The sequence below is a fragment of the Catharus ustulatus genome, chromosome 21 (genome assembly GCF_009819885.2).
Source record: "Catharus ustulatus isolate bCatUst1 chromosome 21, bCatUst1.pri.v2, whole genome shotgun sequence".
Taxonomy (NCBI): domain Eukaryota; kingdom Metazoa; phylum Chordata; class Aves; order Passeriformes; family Turdidae; genus Catharus; species Catharus ustulatus.
Genome location: NC_046241.1, coordinates 10,325,565 through 10,344,342, shown reverse-complemented (window position 1 = coordinate 10,344,342; position 18,778 = coordinate 10,325,565). Strand labels below are relative to the sequence as shown.

Below are 18,778 nucleotides of genomic sequence, written 5' to 3'. Positions count from 1 at the left end.
TGGCAGGGCTCTGACTGTCAGAAATGCACCGTGGGCTGTGGGTTGGTGAGTAGAGCTGGGTGCTGCTGTCCCAGGGTGGGACACACAACCAGCAGCACCCTGTCCTTTGTGAGCCACACAAGGACGTCTGTCCCTCCATGGCTCCCAGTAAATCTCAATGTGCCTGCTGCAATCCCTTCAGCTGTGGCAAGCAGGGCACCAGTAAATGTCTGTCTGATTGATGGCACAGCTTGTGCAGAGATGCCTTGTAAAGCACGAGGTAATTCAGCACAGCAGCTTGTGCCACACGCCTGAGGAATGATGGCCATTTCCAGCTTGCTTCTGGAAAAGGGGTCTTTTAAAAGTTTACTGTTTATTTTAGCAAAATAGAAATAACACTGAGAGCAGTTTCTGTGGGTCTGAGTGCCTGGGAAGGAGCACTCAGCCAGCCCAAAGCATGAGGAGCCAAGCAAGCACCACACAAACCTGCCTGGAACCACACAAACCTGTTTCCTGCTGTTCACATTAAATGACATACCCAGAATTAAAAAAAGAAAAAAGGCAGCCTCTAAATTTTTTGTTGCATTTTCCCCGTTAGTGGTGGAACATTCCTCCAGGAGCATGCCCAGCACTTTCTTGAAACTTTATATTACAGTGAACTCAATTTAAATTTTTTTTTTAGTTCATTTTAGCTTTGTATATGTTACTCTCTAGAACTTAAGTGTTAGATGTTCAATTGCTACTTCAGGTGCCATCTGATTTTTATCTGGAGGAAAATAGGGAGCTCTGTCTCCCTGTAAATGTTTTCCTGACTGATTTTATATGTGTCACCTTGCCTCTCTTGATTGCTTTATCAAACCAGAACCTGCCCCACCTCCTGTTTGCCTTTCCCTCTCAGTCCTGAGTGATGTTCCCAATGCACTGGCCTCAATTACTCCCAGGTTTTTCATGGTGTGATGGTGGCTGATTTACAGCTCGTTGCCCTGTCCATCTGACATCATCTTTTCATGTGTCAGTTCCTGTCTGCTGTGCTACCCTCACTTGAATGATACTGCTGGAGCTGGAGGTCACCACGATTACCTGTAAATAGAATTTTTCATGTGTGTTGTTAAATGCAGAGGAAGGATGTGGTACCTGCAGGGGGGCAGGAGGGTCAGCCCTGTTGGATGTGACTGAACAAGGTGTTTGCAAACAGAAACTCTGCCTTTCTGTTCCCAGCCAAATTAACCATTGCATCCTGTCTTTGACAGATATCAGAGGAAGAGATTGAGAGAATTATGTCTGGGCAAGAATTTGAGGGAGAGGCAAACATGTCATGGAGCAACAACGGAGACAGTGACCACAGTTCCCCTGGAAATGGAGTTTCTGAGAGCAACCAGCCTTCACCTGTTTCTACTCCATCTTCAAGGTGGGAATGACCCCTGGAAGAATTTGGTGTTACAGGAATCTTGGATTTCTTTCCCTGGTGATACTTGGGGTCAGTGTAGGGAAAACATGTGAGTGCATCTTTGTGTAAACTGGTCATGCAGCAGGCTCTTACCTCTCTGATTGTGTTCTAAGACAAACAGGCCCTGGATAGAAAAGAATTGAACTGGGAAGTGAGAGGTTCATGAGCAAAGGAAGACAACCTTAAGTTTAAATTATATTTAAAATATACCTCAGTTTATATTGATTGTGTTTTCTGCAGATCTTAAGAACTTGACCACCTCCCTCTGCTCATTCTGCATGAGCTCTTTCTCTGCACTGTGCTCAGATTTTGAAAATAAAACCATTTATGTTAGTAATTGGTGTTATACTAAATTTGGCTAGTGTGAGTGCAAACCTCCTGATGCAGCCCTTGATTGCAAACACAGCAAGAATCTCAGAGCTGATCCCATCTGCTTTCAGCTGCAGCTTAAGCTTGGCCTTGTTTGTGCTCACTGGCTGTGTGAGTACTTAATGTGCAGTCCTAAACTGTGGCCCTGTCAGGAAGCTGGCGTGGAAAGGCTGGGCACAGGTGGTTTTGTGTTTCTGCTTTGCTCCCTGAATGGCAGCTCAGCAGCAGCTCCCAGATCTCCTCACATGGATGGCACCAGTGCCCAGCCATGCTGGAGGTGTGGCAGTGCACACCTTTCTTTCCAGGATGGGTCTAAACACAAACACATTTCCATTCTGTTTGCTTTCCCTATTTTTATTCACATTTAATACAGCTGGATGTGACAGCGCAACAAGCCGGGCAGAGTTTTGGGGACGTATTGAAGAGCTTTTCCTTTTCCAGTAGGTCAGTGGAGCTGAACGGGTTCGCTGCACTCAGGGATCAGTACCTGGGCACGCCGGTGTCCACGCACTACCAGTACCTGCCGCACCTTTTTAGCTACTCGGCGCACTCGGCGCTGCTGGCGCCGCAGCCGCGCAGCCTGGAGCCGCAGTCGCACAGCCTCATCAGCCAGCTGCTGTGTGCCGAGGACCTGGAGCCCCTCGGCACCCCCATGCTCATCGAGGACGGGTGCGTGTCCGCGGGGATGTCCCCTGAGTGCCCAAAGGGCGAGCAGCAAAGCAGAGCCCATCCCGCCCTGCTGGGGCTGGGGGTGTGGGCTGGGTGGGGCGCTGGGCAGGGGGTGACCCCAGGGGCTGTGGGGACTCCCCTCAGCCCCCTGGTGACACCCTGGGCACTGGCACATTCCCTGGGTGTTTGCCTTGTTTCCAAGTGCTTCATCAGATGATGTCATTCAACGCTTTTAAATGTTTTTTCTGCCTTTGTATGAACTGTGCCTGCAGGTATAAAGTGACTCAGGCAGAGCTGTTTGCGTTGCTGTGTCGTCTGGCGGATGAGTTGCTTTTCAGGCAGATTGCTTGGATCAAGAAGCTGCCGTTCTTCTGTGAGCTCTCCATCAAGGACTATACCTGCCTGCTCAGCTCCACGTGGCAGGAGCTGATCCTGCTCTCCTCGCTGACTGTTTACAGCAAGCAGATCTTTGGTGACCTTGCAGATGTCACCTCCAAGTACTCTCCCTCTGACGACGAGCTGCACAGGTGAGATGGGCTGAGCCCAGGGTGAGGCAGTGAGATCTGGAGATGAGGAGCTATGGGAGCCCAACAGACAGGTGTCCTCTGACCACCTCCTGGGACAGGGCACTTTACCCGTGCCTGTTTTCCTTTTGTATTTTTTAAGGAAGACTTGTTCCAGTCTTAGAAAGCACATCATAGTTAATCAGTGCTGGATCACAACTTCCTTCTGCAGAGAAGGGCTCAGTGATGTGTGGGGTTGTTTGAATTCCATGGAGCAATGCTGTTGTCCTCAAACAGAGCCCTGCAAAGCCACCTTTATATGAGAAGGGTAAAGCTAACCAACACTTTGGGTAACCCTGACACACAGGAAAGAAAGTGTTATTTAAAAACCCTTTGGGCCAGTGGAAAGGTTGTTCTCATAGCTGGTTGTCTGTACTATCAAAGTGTTCATTATTAATTGCTATTTCATTGTTTTGATTAGATAAATTTAAAGATGTTGCAACTTAGCTCTTGTTTTTTCCAAGTACAGACTATCTGATGCTCTGAGGAACTTGCCTTTCATTTATCATTTTGGTCAGGGTGTTGTTTTTTGGTTTGGATATTTTATTTTGTAGTCTTGGTGCCAGGCAGATTCTTGCTTTGGCTGTAGAGTCCCAATCTCACCATACTATGGCAGAACAGGTAGGATTTAGAGAAACTGCTGCCCGTCCTCCCTTAAACACCTGCCCTTTGCTCTCTGCCCTTGCTGGGCTCACGATGCCGTCAGTGCCACCAGGGGATGTCTGATGAGCAGGGATTTAAACACTGCTGTGCTCCTCGGCCATTGCAGTGTCTCGTGGTTCTTGGGGGCTCTTTTGTGCATCTGCTGTGGCAGGCAGAGGCACTGGCTGGCTGAGCAGGGAGCAGGGAGCTGGCCCCAGGTGTCCCATTTCCTGGGACAGGTTCCTGTGCAGCGCTGCTCTGCGCAGCCATTCATCGCGCATCTGGTGCAGCTCCTGCGAGGGGCACCGAGGGTCATAGAAAACCACAATGACACTTGCTCTTGCATTCAGCTGTCCTTTTGTTCCTGCTGTCCTGGTCAGAGCCTCACAAGAGAAGTGTTTGTTTCATTTTGAGTTTGTGATAAATACAAGCAGGAGGTAAGATGCGAGACAAAGGAGGAATCCTCGCCCTGCAGAAACCAGCAATTCAGAGCTGGTTGCCTTGAAGGTCCTTCAGAGGAGATCTGTGCATATGATGAAAATTGGTGTTCTTGGGAGAGGAATGCTTCTGCAGTCTCTCCTTGTGATTTACCTTTTCAAGTGTCATTAATTGTCATTAGTAACCTGGGAGAGTACACCCCCAAGAAGCCATTTAGCAGGAACCTGCACAGATGAGGGGTCTGGAGCTGCCTGGCTCCCTCCCACTGGTCTCCATGGTCCTTCAGCCATGCCTTGGCTGTCTCCAGCAGCAGTGGGATAGCCCGTGGGTATCAGTCTCCCTGTCCAAAGCACTCGTGGAAAAGCTGGTCCCTTTGGATTTGAGAGGGGCCCTTTTGGAGGGGTGTTCTCAAAGAGCCCCCTGCTCTTCTGGCATTGATCAGGAATGACTGCAAAGGGAACTTCATTAGAGATCACACCTGGTTGGAGAAATCTCACTGAGCAGGGATGGTCTGGCACTTCAGGGTTAATTTCTGCTCTTAAAAAATGACAAGAGCAGTGTGCTAAAGCATAGGTGACAAACAAAGGCATAGAACAACTCCCCAGCCCCTTTGTTTTAATTGCTTCTGACAACTGGCTAAATGTTCTGTTTGCCTGCTAGATCAAATGTTTTCTTTTATTGTGCTGTTTTTCTGAAGATGAATATGAAATGAATAGACTCCTGACCTCCCCCAGCACTCCTGATAGTGCCTCCCTTCCCCCTCCTCCCCAGCTGATCCTGACAACTCCCAGCCAGAAACTTGCCTGGTGTAAACTGCGAGGAAAAGTGTGTGGAGGAGTTAGTCCTCGAGAAGAAATAGGGCTGTGAAAAACAGAACAGCTTTGTTTGAAAGGGGGAGGAAAGTATGTGCAGAAAAGTAAGACAGTTCAACTGCAGGAATGAGAGAAGAGCTCTCCTGGATTTATGAAGTGATGAGTGGCTGGTAAAAATGTGCATGCTCTAAAAACAATTAAACCCAATAGATGACTGAGTGGTCTTTGTGCTCATTAACTTCTTGAGCTTTGCAATCTTGCACCTGCAAGATTTTTAATGTCAACTGGAGAGCAAGAAAACTTGTACAACTTTAGATTAGCCGACAAGGCTTTCATCACTTACAATATTACTTTCTTGAAGAACTGACCCGCAGTTCAGACAGCTTGTTTTCACTTCGCAGAGGTCAAACCCCACTATGCATTTTACAAATAACTTTGAAGTAAACAAACACACATGCCAAAATAAGGTATTATTCAGTGAAAAAGGTTCTATTTCTGTTCTATTCAGAGATGGCTCGCTGGCTGTGCTCTTATTCTTTGTGCTGCACAATGCCAGAGCACGCTGAAGCTTCCCGAAACACTTCTGTCCCACTTCTGAGCGCTTCTGCAATATGTGGCTGCTTTCAAGCCAGGGCTGTTGCTGTGAGATGTGTTCCCAAGAGGCTGTTCTGGCCCTGGGCAGGCGTGGGATGGTCTGGAGGTGCCTGCAGACACCTACAGCCCTCCACACCCTCCTGCTCTGCTCCAGCCTGCTCCTTCCCCATGGCTTTACCATGGTGCACATGTGGGGTATTGCTCCTGAGGAAGTGTGGCACCCTCTTTAGCAGGAGGACTTCATTCTGCACCCACAGAATCTCCATCAGGCCATTTTCCAGGAGGTTTTGGGGTGTGCCCTGTGCTGCCTGTCTCTGTCACTGGCTTTGCTGCAGATTCCTGGCTCTGTGAAACCTTCTCCTCTGTCAGAACAGGCTGGTGATGAACTGAATCACCAGGAGAGGCTTTTTCCCTACAAATATCTGTAGATTGTGGACTCCCCATCCCTGGGCCAGGCAGGATGGGGCTCTGAGTAACATGGTCTAGTGGAAGGTGTCCCTGGCTTGGCAGGGGGATAGGACTGGATGAGCTTTGAGGTAATTTCCACCCAAACCATTCCATGGTTCTGTGATTCTACATTTGTAACTGAGACATCTTCCCCTTATTTTTAGTGCCAGCAGACTTCAGGCAGTTTTGATGACATTTTTTCCCAAATTCTCTTGCAAGGTGTTGAAATCTCTGAAGCTGCTTTAACAAGCTCCATGCCCTCGCTGTGCAGTCCGTGTGCTGTGTGTGCTGATGTGTGATCTCTGTGCTGCAGGTTCAGTGAAGAGGGGATGGAGGTGATGGAGCGGTTGATCTACCTCTTTCGCAAATTCAACCAGCTGAAGGTCAGCAACGAGGAGTACGCGTGCATGAAAGCCATCAACTTCCTGAACCAAGGTGAGGCAGCAGAGAGGAGCCACAGCCCCAGGTGCTCATTTTTATGCTCCAAAGGGTGAATTTGTAAGACTAGTTACTCTCTTTTTGGAGGTTTTGAGACTCATTAAAATGTTTACCTTCAGGAGGTATCCTTAGGTCTCTTAGCTGGGTTCCTGCTTTTTAGGTTCTGCACCTAAATCTGACTCTTCACAGTGAAAGGTAATCATGAATAGAGTATTTACATGCAGGCTATGAATTCAGGAAAGGGCTGTATCCTCCTGTTGATTAAGCAGCATATTAAAGCTGGCAGTTCAGGCTCCTTCAAGACCCTGGGCATTTCAAAATCCACGCAGAGACAAATGCTCGGTGAATAGTGCTCAGCTGTAATTTTGGAAATAAATGTCCCCAAAGTCTTTTGTGAAAGATAGTTGCAGTCTGTAAAAATGTGCTGCGGGCTCCCTCCTCCCCCGCTCATTTCCAGAGGGAGATAATGCTGACTCTTCAATCTGTGCCGGGCTGAGGTTCCGGTTTGCTTCCCTGGGCAGTTTCCTGACGCTGGATAATGCACTTCTCGAGCTGTCTCCATTGTTTTCCAAAATGTATTTTCATTAACTTCCTGTCTTCTTTTATTTTTAGTTGAAGTTTGCAATTTTTTATGTGAAATACCTGAGACTTATTTTTAAAAGTCAGCTTTTGGGCAGTAGATCAATGCCTCTTCCGTCAGGTGGTCTCCCAGCACCGAGCCTGCTCCGAGGCTCCGCAGCTTCCTCGCTCCTGGATCCTCCCCAGGAGCTGCCAGTGCTGATGCTGCTGGCCACGCTGCCACTGGGACTTCCTGCCTGTCTGTTATTCCTTTGTGTGTGCTGCCTGACATTGGCAAAGCTAAATTTAAAAATAAGAACTTGACGAGTTTATAAAGCTCTTGTGACATAATTCATAAGCAGATGGGGAGAAATGTGGTGGTATCTTGAATTACAGAGCCCAGAGCTGTCCTCAGCCAAGATGATACAGCTAAAACCTGTCTGAGGAGGTGTTGCACTGATCTGCTGTGAGGACCACACCCTGACACCTGGCTGTGTTGTGCCAGGCAGGGATTTCAGGTTGCTGGTGCTGTTCTCTCCAAGAGCATTCAATGAGCTGCAGATGAGCAGTGTAGGACATTAGCTGTTCTCTTCTCAGCATTTTGTGGAGGGACGTCCTGGATCCAGACACATCCATGATTCAGGCACAGCTGGAGGGGAGATGGGAATTTTGGTATTGGTCTAACTGGGTGCTGGAAACCAGTCCCCAAAGCAGGGACCCAGGTCAGAGTGACAGCGATCAGTCTGTCATCAAGAAGTGGCAGTAAATGTGAGGCTGCTGCTCTTCTGAGATGCTTTTGTCATGTTCTCATTGCTCTAATTGTATTCCCTCCCAGATATCAGGGGTCTGACCAACGCCTCGCAGCTGGAGCAGCTGAACAAGCGGTACTGGTACGTGTGCCAGGACTTCACCGAGTACAAATACCCCCACCAGCCAAACCGCTTCCCGGACTTAATGATGTGTTTGCCAGAGATTCGGTATATTGCAGGTAACTCCTGAGCACTGCTCCTGCTGGGAGCAAGCAAGGAAATTTCCTTCTAAAAGATAATTAATTTACTGCAGTGGAATTCTTGTGGAGGTTGGTTGAGGAAGTTTGTGTGGGGCCATTTCCTATCAGAGCTTCTGCCCATCTCTCAGCCCATCCTATTGCCCTGAGCTCATCCAGTCTGAGGGTCTTGCCAAGGTGTGCTGGTGATGCTGGAGGCACAGAGTTAGTCCCACTCTGGGAAGAGATGCCTTGCTCCAACCTGACACCCTTTAAGTATATTGTTCAGTCTCCCCTTATTCTTTCACTCCCAGCTGGGGAGCATTTTGTCTCAAGGGTATAATCCTTGTTTGAGTAGTTATCTCATCAGAATTAGGGAGATCCCTGAACTGAGCAGAAAGTGATCAGCAGAGTTCAGGCAGACCAGTGTAACCCCCAGATTTGCTTGTCTGGACCTCGGAAATCCGCAGGTGAACACTCAACTGCGGTTGTGTTGCTAATTAGATCTCCAAGGTCTGGTGTTACTAAAACTGAATGTTCCTGAATGTTATGGCAAAGGGAGATGCTTGCCTCCCTGTGTCAAGGCTCTGTATACTTCATCCTACTCCGTCATAATGAAGTAGATAATAATCTCAGAGTAGCTCTCGTAATTTACTCACAGACATCAACAAGGGGGTTTGAGGTGAGATGGGATTTAGCCTTTCCCACTTTCTATAAATACTTGTCCATTGTGAAGAAACCATTTTGGTCTGACTTTGCCCATTTATTTTGCTTTCTGTTCTTTAAATGATAAATCATATTGTGTCCAAATGCATATCAAATGTCTAATGTAGCTGCAGGATGATTAACTGTTTCTGTGAGAGGTTCAAGGTGAAACCGTCTCCAGTGCTGCTGGCTTAGGTGTCTCTGAAATCTGATTCAGGAGTGGCTGCTAATTCTGGTCTCTTTCTTACCAGGAAAAATGGTGAATGTCCCTCTGGAGCAGCTGCCTCTCCTGTTTAAGGCCGTTCTACATTCCTGCAAGACGAGTGTGAGCAAGGAGTGAGCGCGGCTGGCCCGGCCGGTGCCTTAGCTGAGCCTCGGGCCGGGAGAGGGGCAAACCAGGCAGGAGACAGGGCAGGGGCCTCCCTGCCCTTGTAGCAAGAATCTTTTTTTGTTTGTTTTTTTTGTTTGTTTGTTTTTTTACTCTTTTTCCTATATATTTATTTCACGACAGAGTTGAATGTATGATCTTCAACACGATGCACATGGTTCTGTAAGAATGCAGCAGATGCATTCTCCAGCGGTTTACAGAATGTGAAGATGTTTAATGTTACAGTGTTTGTTAGGGTTAGTTCTTTTGTATTTGGGGCTGGGGACTGAGATGACTAAGACTACCTCAAGGAGAAGATGCTGTTCACGCACTGCTCTTTCCATGATTTGCATCCAAAACATTTGCCATAGAGGGCAAATGTTGACAGAGCTGTTATATCCCAAAGGGACGACTTTGGAGAAGTGGGTGCTAGAGAAGTGCCAAGCTTTTTCTTTAATTTTAAAAAGGCAGGGAGTGGAGAAGGAGAAGTCTGTCTAGGCAGTTGTTTCTTTTCCCCTGGCAGTTTCCAGATGCAGGTTTCCAGTGGGATGGCAGTGCTCTGAGGGGCTCCCTGGCCCTGTCCTGTCTGGGAGCTGCAGGTGGGGTCTGCCCCAGCCCCTCCTGGCCAGCTGCCCTCTTACTGCTGCCACAGCACCTGCCAGTTCCTCTGAAATGGTGTTCCTGCAGTTCATAACAGGCTCCTGGCATTACACAAAGGTGCTGCTGTTGCTAGAGAACAGCAAGGACTTTATCATCACTTCCTTAAAATCCATTTTAGGTTTACAAAAGCAGGAAAAACCTACTTAGAGAAGAGGCAGAGTTGCCCCTGTTAATGTGTTCCTCCAACATGGTACCTGACTCCAGAGGCTTCTGCATTGCAGCAATCCCTGTTTTGGAAGCAGTTAATATATCCTGTGTTAAATGGGGCCTGTGTAGTGGGGTGAGGGACTCCAGTGTCCTCTGGTGTGGCTTTCTCTGCTGGACTCAGGGAGTGGGTGTTCCATAGTTACATCCTGCCAGGACTGCCTTGTTCCTTGTGGAATCCCAGGAGAAAAGACATTACTGCTGTACTTGGTTACCTGCTGTGTTCTAGGTGTTGCAAGGCTTGGATGTTCCATCTCACAGGCTCTCCTCAATTCCAGATGGAGAACTGGTTTAATGACAGCTGATGAGCTGGTTGAGTGATTGCTGAGTGCTGGTGTTTAGCTAAACTTGGGCATTCTCATGAATGACCTGATGGTTTCCTGCTCATGATGGGGAGGTTGGATGAGATGCTCTTGATCTCATCTCCTCCATTAGGAATTAATATTCAAAGACTCCTCCTAGACAGCCTTGGCTGTATTTCCTTCCCTTCCTCCTTAGATGTAAACCTGGCATTCACTTAGCAAGGTGATAAGTGTTTGAATGCTAATTTAAAAATACTTGTGGAAACAACTTTTGTTCCTTCAGGGTAGGAGGGACGAGTCACCACCTTTGGTGACAGCTGCGTGGCAGCAGCTGCTGTGCATGAATGTGATGTGAGCAGGAGAGAAATCCCATTCACCAAAGTCGTCCTTCCCTCCCTCCGTGGCCCAGGGGGTGTCCCCTGGGGCTGTGTCCTGCTGGTGGCTGCGGTCACACCGCGGGCATCCCACCTGGGCATCTCCCAGCTCAACGGTTTCCCTCTTCTCAGAGTCCATAGCTGTTCATTTTTCATTATTTAAGCAGGATGTTACGGGTAACAGCTGCTGGGCACAGCAGCAGCTCAGCTCGGTGGAGCCTCGCACCCAGAGGTGGTTCCATAAATCTCATTTATTTCTGCCAGTACTGTGAGACACGTGTGTATTCTCAGGAAAGCCTTCTGCATACAGCCCATACCTCACGTGTTCAGGGGAAGATTTTAGTGTATCTGTTTGTAAGTTAGAATGTATTTCTCAGCTTTTAAGTTTAATTTCCAAATAGCTTGATCTTTTTATTACGGGTTATTTCTGGATTGCTGTTTTATACACTCAAGGAATTGTTAAAATTGCTAGGAGTAATTTTATTCTACAGTTACTGAATTATTATAATCTGTTGATGAATAAGTGTTTTAATTAGTGTACATAAAAGCAGTCATCTTGTTGCCAGCTATCCAACAAAAATAATCTATTGGGTAATCTGTGCTTTTCAAAAATAGCCTCCCAAAACTAATGCTGTACCAACAACAACCAAAAACCTAAATTCTGTTGTGATGACAAACAGACATGAATGTTCCACTTTCTGTTGTAGAAAGCAAATTTTACAAAGGTTGATTGGCAGCAGTATCCGTTCCCAAATACACATTTGCCATAGGGAGTGGAAAATCCTTCCTGAACTGACAGGTAAGGAAGCAGCAAACAGACCAGACGGAATCACTGGACAGTCATTCCTGATATCTTCTGCACCAAGTCCTCTAATGACTTGTATTTTTTAAACAGGGTAATGTGAATGTGTTGCATTGCAAACTCAGGTATTATGAGAAGGTAGGAATGTAGCTAGAGACATAGAGACGTTAGGTAGATGTATTTGTGAATTTGGTTTGAAGGACACTCTGGAAAGGTTGGAATTTTTGTTCCATTCTTCACGTAACATTCAGTTTACAGGGACTCATATTTTATTTGTGCTTAATGCTACTAGGGGGAAGTTCATTATCTTTGGTATCTATCTGCTCTTGCTTATTTGACCTTCTGTCATAGAGAAATCTATCAACAATAATAGTCTTTGGTAGAATTTTCTGCCATGACAAGTCAATTTTTATCCCCGATTTGAAAGATAGATTGGCTGGCTGACCCCCTCTTCTCCTTCAGAGTGTCTGTGCAGATGGAAAGCTGAAGAGTTACTTTTAATCTGAACAGAGATTTGGGACATAAATTTGAGGTGCTCAGGCTCACGTGCTCGGGGGAGGCTGGAAGGGGTCCCCGCTCACAGGGCTCGGTCCCAGGACAATGCCAGACCCTGAGGCCTCAACAAAACCTTTGGGAAGTGAGTTTTCTTCCCCTTCAGCTCAGGCTCCTGCCAAGAGGGCTGAGCCTTGACCCCTCAGTGTGAGTCAGTTGCCAGTCCCTGTTGTCACCATGGGCAGGGGATGAGCAGCTGGACCTGGCACTCCCCACACTGCCCTAAGGGAGCTTCTGGATAATTCTGTAATTCTTAAATCCAGAGATTTAATTGTTAAACCTTTTGCCATCTCCCATCACACGCAGGCCAAAGGGGGATCATGGCCAGTGGTCAGTGACCAGTGGTCAGTGGCATTGCCAGCTGCAGGGCACCTGCACAGGGGAGCTGCCACCCTTGTACCACCCATTTTACCAGTGCTGGGGAGTTGCTTTGAGGGAGCCCATGAGAGTGAGGGGTCCCAGGGGTGCTAGCAGGGCTCTCCCTTGCTGGTGGGGGCCTTGGTGGCTCTGTCCCCACCCATGCAAAGGCTCAAGTGCCTCTGCTGCCATCCCTCCCTGTGCCAGCAGGATCTGTCCTTGCTCCTCAGGCTTCTGCACAGACCCACAACCACTTCAAGTAAAGGAGTTTAAGTCTTGTCCTTCAAACCAACTTTAAAAAAAACAAAAAAACCCACTTGAATTTCTTTTATCTTTACTGCATTTTTTAAAAGGAAAAAAAAGAAAAAAAAAAGATTCTCCTGTGAATGTGCTATTTCCCATTCATTCTTTCTTCCTTCTTGGTTTTGATTTGAAGCTATGAAGCTCGGTGTCTGTGAAAATGTTGTTATTTCTCAGGATAATAAGCGGCAATCATCCCTGCCACGTGAAAGGCAGGAGAAAGGGGGAAACTTGGGGAACTAGTTAAAGTATGAAACTAATTTTTAAGTTGTAGATGATGTGTAAATGGAGGGGAGTGCATAGCTATCAGTATCAAGCTGTGGTGTTTCTCTGGGTTCACGGTGCGTTGTTTCAATGCACAGAAGCTCAGGGATAAGTATTTAAAATGTGACCCAGAGAAACCCTGGTTTTGATGTTGCAACGGTTGCTTCTTTCCTGATTTGCCTGGAGGACCCACAGTGAGCTGACCAAAGCCCCATGCATACAGGGATTTTGGGGGAAAAGCTTTGGGTTTGGCTGTGGGAGTTTGCCTGCCTGTGTGCAGAGCATCCCAAAGGTGCACGGGGCTGTACGAGGCTGTGCCCTTGCACCACCCAGCAGCTGGGGACCAGCTCTGTCTGTGGGCTCAATTTCTGCCCCTATTACCTCATCCCTCTGCCTTTGGTCTGACTGTTCATGGAAAAGGGGAACAGGAATTTCTCACTGTGTCCCTGGCAGCCAGTCGCAGCGCTCTGTACTCTGTTCCTTATGAATTCTTGATTTTCATCAGTACAACTTTCTCACTGTGGTTGTAGGCACAGTCAGACAGTTTGAGAAGGGCACTGCTGTGTGACTCTGGTTGGGTTACAGCTGCTATGAGTGTCCAAACAGCCCTGTCCAGCCATAGACACGGCCAACACTGGGGCAGCAAAAGTTTGAAGGGCTGAAACCCCCTGCCACCACCCTCAGCCAGGATCTGCAAACCTGAGTTTAAATCAGCCTCGCAAAAAACTGGGAAGACCAATCCAGGCAGTGTCTTTCCCTTGGAAAAAAAAATAATTTAAAATAGCTCCTGTGAGCTGCCCTCTGACAAGTCTGTGAAAGAAGCAACATGGTTCAGTGGAAGAAATGCCCCCAAGGGCAAAAAGAAACAGAAATTGAGACCAGATGACGATCAACCTTAACAAAGCCTTTTGTGATTCATTGTTTTCTTTCAATTTATAAAATGTCTTGTAATAGTTGATAACATTATTGACTCAATTTCCATAACTAAACTACCTCGTGTGACATCCTGTTTATCATCTCAAAGGGATTGTGTGAAAAACTAAACACTGCCAGTGTCTGTTGCCAGCGAGGAACAGGGGCTGTGATTGCTGGAGTTGTTTCCCTTCCCTGGGCTGGGGCTTTGCTCCTGTCACTGCTGTGTGTCCCGTGCTGAGGCTGAGCTCCTCTGTCCCTCCCTGGGGAGGATGTGGCTCATGGCAGTTTGGGTTTTGTCGGTGCCCATCAGGCCTAATTCCAGCTCAGTCCAGGTGCAGAGGCTGCATTTGTAACCTGGGATCTCACAGGACCTCACAGCTCCTCGTGTGCCCACCCTGGGTCAGGTTTGTGTCAGCCCCTTGCTGGTTTGAGGGACGTTTCCAAGAGGCTCAGTCCCAGTTGTTGGCTCCTTCTTGGTGATGTTCCCGGTGATGGTTTCTCTGTTCATTTTTCTCACAATCCCTTGTGTAAATCAGGGAAGCAGGATGTTGCCTCGGCATGGCACACAGTGAACATTGGCACACTCAGAGCCAGGGCTGGGGCAGGAGGGTGTGCCTGGCCCCGTGTCACCCGCAGGGCCACGGGCACCGGGAGCTGTCCCCTCACCGCGCCACGACCAAATGAATGTTTCTGCTGGCAGCTCCCTGCCAGCCCGGCCTGCCCCTGCCCCTGCTCTGCTCTGGGACTTGACTACCTGTGGAAATGTGACCAATAAGTGTTGAATGCATGTTTAGTGAGTGTTTAGCTGTATGAACTAATAAATGTGAAATGTTCTGCACCGCTGGTGTCTCCTGGCTGTTTGTGCCTTCCCCTTTTGGTGGCGGCTCTCTCTCAAGGTGGGGAGCACCATCAGGATGGGGGAGCCCAGCACTGCTCTGGGTGCTGGCTGTGGCCCTGCCCTGCCCTGCCCTGCCCTGCCCTGCCCCTGTGGCTGTGGGGAAGGCCTTGGGGCTGCTGCTGTGGCTGGGAACTGGGATAAGGGCACTGTGCCACACGGGATTTATTCCCTGTGGGGAGGCCCTGAAGATGAGCACTGGTGGGGCTCCCTGGGAGGTGGCAGAGGATGCTCTGTGCACGTGGGGTGACGGGTTTGTCCTCACCTTCAAACGAAGCTGGAGCTGCGCGGAGGGGACAAGGCAGCCTGGAAAACCAGGCTGGAGTGGGAAAAGTACCAGCACCTTTTAATTTTCAACTCAACCCCTACTGACCACTGTATTTTGATTAGAGCTCTGCTTCCTTTTCATCTCGGTGCTGCGGCGGGTGACAAGTGCCACAGCCTCGTGTGCGCGGCGCAATAGTTTATCACCGAAGGCCAGCGGCTCTATGAATTCAGAGCCAGCGCGGAACAAATCACGCTGTCACTAACGTCAAACTTGTTAACCTGATCTTTGGTGGATCACTAGTGTCAACATTGCATGGGACATACATTATCGGGCCCAAGGACTTAGGGAGATGTGTTTGTCAGGCTGCTCTGTCACAGTCCCACTCTTGACCTTCGCAAAGTAACTTTCAAGGGTAAGCTGCTTTCCTCTTGACAGGAGTGGCTGTTCCCAGGAGTTTGTCACCCCTTGGGCACTGGCTGGGACAGGGCTGTGGGGTCAGCAGGGTCACCTCCCTGCAGCAACACAATCAGTCCAGCAGTGTGAAAGATCTGATCTTCCTGGGTTGGGGAAGGTTCTCCATTGACATCCACCCTGCCCATGTCTATTCCGTGAGCTCTCCCCATCTTGTCACCAACTACTCCCACATCTCTCCTCATCCCTTCCCCACTCACTGTCCATTTGGAATTCACACCTGAAAACCAGAGTTCTGAGTGCAGCAGACTGGTGGGTCTCCATTGTCTGGTCCATCACAAATCTCTCACATCTCAGTTTGCCACGTGAGGACGCTTCTGATGGGGTTGATCACTGCTGCATAGGTCAGATGAAGGATGGGTCACCATGGGTGGGCTGGTAAGAGCATGGAGAGGAGGTGTGTGCTCTGGATAAGCTCCTGTCCAAGCTTCTGGAGTCAGCTGGGTTTTTCAGTACCTTTATTGGGGTGGTGGATCCCCTTCCTGCAGCCCGTGATGGGTAGGAGGGGAGCAGTGCCACAGGCTGGGTGCTAGGGGCCCAGCAGGTTGGGGCTGTGCTGGAGAAGGTGACTCATGGCTGGGAGGACCCTGAGGCAAATGCTGGGTCTGTGCTCCACATTGCTGTCCCCGTGGGCCGACCCTGCTAATCAACTGTGAAAGAGAGAGAGAAAGCTGGAGAGAAATCTTTCTCTCTGCTAACCTCATCACAATAAAGATTCCTATAAAGAGCTCTTATCCTTGAAGAAAATGAGGTACATAAGCAGGAATAGTAAACAAAAGGCTGTCATTTTGACCCAGGAGTGCTTCATGTTGTTGGCAACTGCCAAGAGGAAACATAAAGAGAGGCTGCATCCAAGTCCCAATTATGCAGAACTATGTGACTGATATGTCAATGAGTCCCCCCGGGAGGAGACCACCAGCACTTCCCAGTGCTGCCTGCACAGCATCTGCCCCCGCCGCCACGGCCGGGCCGCCCGCGCCCCGAGCGAAGGCGTGTGTGGCATCGGAAGAATGCGGGGGACAAGGTAATGTCATTGGGAACGCTATCGCCAAAGTCCTCGCCGCACGCGCATTATCAGCGCGGACCCCGGAGTCAGGGACTGCGGGCAGGCAGCGGCGTTTGGCAAACAGTAGTGCCGGCCACACCTGCTGCAGCACGCTCCGGGAACGTGGCGCAGGCAGGAGGGCTGCCCCGCGCCGATAAGCTGAGTGGATGGAGATAAAATCCGAGCAGGAGATATGCTTTGCTGAGCATCAAGGCTAAGCACCAGCAAGGAGCCAAAGCATCCTGCGGCGGGTGGTGTGGATCCGCGGGCTCCGGCTGCGCCGTGGCCGTGAGGGAAGGAGACGGGGCAGGGCGGTCTCCAAACCAGAACTTTGGTGGTGGATGTGCCAGTGCTTGGGCCCATCGAGGGCACAGGGCTGTGCTGCTCCCTTGGCCAGGACAGCCCTGCTCAGGGCAGCAGCTTTGGGGCCTGTCCCGGCCCAGAGCACCCCCTCCCTGTGCTGGAGGCCAGACCCACCTCATCCTTCCCTCCGAGCCTGTGACTTCCAAAATGTCACCTGGCTGTACCTCCTCTCTGTCCCCCAGCTCTACCTGGTGCCTGTGCAACGACTCCAGCGTGGCCTTCCCAAATCCACCCTCCAAAATCCACCCTCCCACCACCAGCCAGGCCCTGCCGGGCCGTGCCGCGGCCCAGCGCCGGCCCTGACCGTGGCTGCGCGCCCGCTGCAGGAGCCAGGCCACAGCCTTGGCCAGGGCCCGCGCAGAGGAAAGTGCCCAAGGCCGGCAGGGACGTATTTACCCCCGAAAGCACCTTGCTGCAAAAATAGCAAGTGGCCGGTGTGAGGCCGGGGCTTCCCAGGGGAACAATGCCTGGCAGGAGGAAGCGGCCGCGGCCGGCCCGCAGCTCTGTCCCGCCTCGTGCGGCGCTGAGCCGCGAGCCGCTGCGTGCCGGCCCTGCAGGGACCTTGAACCTGACACAGATTTATTTTCTTTGACATTGGCATCGCATCGGAACATCTGGCATGTGGCTGATAATTGCTGGGGATTGGGGCGGAAGCCACTCCAGGCCTGGCGCTTCTTCCAGAGCTCTGTTTTCATTAGTTTTTCTCCTCTCTTCAGCTGCAAAGCAAGGAAAAAACAAGCAGGGCTGTGCAGCCTGTACTCCCACTCCTCTTCTCTCAGCACCCGGGGCTCACAGCTTCCCTCACTCTCCATGGGAATGCTGTAGGGTACATCACTGTCACACCATGGCAGGGTTGTGCTCACACACAGGGAGGACAAACCTTTCCCTGAGCCCTGACTGTGAGTCCTGCTTTTCCACCCTGGTCACCAGCAGCCACTTGGCCAGAGCAGAGCTGTAGCACAGCCTTTGCTGGGCCGGTGTGGGGCTTGAGGCAGCCACCCCTTCTCAAGGCTGTGTCACTGTGGGATGAGGCGGAGGGCAGGACATTATGTAAAAATATGGGGAGACCACAGTGATGGGTGGACGGAGCACGGGGCCGGCAGTGATCCCCGCTCTGGCAGGATGGAAGGGTCTCATGCAGCCTTTTGCTTTGGCATTGCAGTTCCTGTGTTGCACAGGGCAGTTGAGAGCCGAGATCTGCCGGCACAGTGCCCGTGGGTAGGACCGGGCAGGGCAGTCAAACATGGGGAATCACGCATGGCAAAAACACGGCCAAGGCATGGCTGCTTAGGCCGAGGGGCACTGGCTTTCTGTGAGTGCTGTTCTGGCAAATGAAGAGCTGCTGGCTGTGGGCACTGTGAGTCCCAGGGACCCGGGAGTGGGGCCCTGAGCATGGAGCAGCCTCCTCCAATCCTCCCCTGCAGAGGAGACCTCTCAGGGCTGAGGAGGCTGTGGCTGCATCCCAGTGCTGGTGGGTGAGGTGAGCTCATGTTCCTCCCAGAGGTGTCCTGCCCTGTGCCCTCAGCTCCCTCCCTCCTGCCCTGGGCCATAAATCAGGGTGGCCATGGGTGCTGGGGCACTCTGGTGCCCCCCACCTCCCTGCAGGATCTCCCTCCCAGGGCACCTTATCTGCTGCAGGGGTTCCACTTATCTTCGCTGTCACTTTCTAATGCTAGTTTATGGGCAGCGTTTTGTAGCTTAATTATGATGTTTTTCAGCACGGTCACGTGGCCACAGAAGCCAATAAGGCACCGAAGTGGGTCCATCCTGGCTGAGCCTGGCCCCCATGGGGAGGAGATTGGCCGGTGTCCTGCCCGGGGCGGCGTGTGCGCAGCCAGAGCCCCAACACCTTCCCAAGAGACACGGGTCCCCATAAATCCCCCAGCCTACGGTGGACAGGGCAGCGGTACCCGCACCCCACGGAGGCTCCTCGGGTCGCAGCTCCTGGCCGGTGGCCGAGCGAGGCTCTCCCACCCGCCGGCCCCACGCGCAG

General features: G+C 50.4%; 1 protein-coding gene across 3 annotated transcripts in view; it reads left to right on the top strand.

The window, feature by feature from the left end:
- Positions 1-14,581, top strand: part of NR6A1 (nuclear receptor subfamily 6 group A member 1) — a 73,571-nt gene extending 58,990 nt beyond the window's left edge. For 2 of the 3 annotated variants that reach the window (XM_033077525.1, XM_033077528.2), the window contains 6 exons: positions 1,230-1,387; positions 2,237-2,464; positions 2,737-2,991; positions 6,274-6,395; positions 7,792-7,944; positions 8,898-14,581. In XM_033077525.1, coding sequence (XP_032933416.1) covers positions 1,230-1,387; positions 2,237-2,464; positions 2,737-2,991; positions 6,274-6,395; positions 7,792-7,944; positions 8,898-8,986 — 1,005 coding nt within the window. In that variant the 3' untranslated portion in view covers positions 8,987-14,581. The remainder of the gene's footprint in view (positions 1-1,229; positions 1,388-2,236; positions 2,465-2,736; positions 2,992-6,273; positions 6,396-7,791; positions 7,945-8,897) is intronic. The other variant, XM_033077527.2, reaches the window with a different exon arrangement.
- The last annotated feature ends 4,197 nt before the right edge of the window (positions 14,582-18,778 follow it).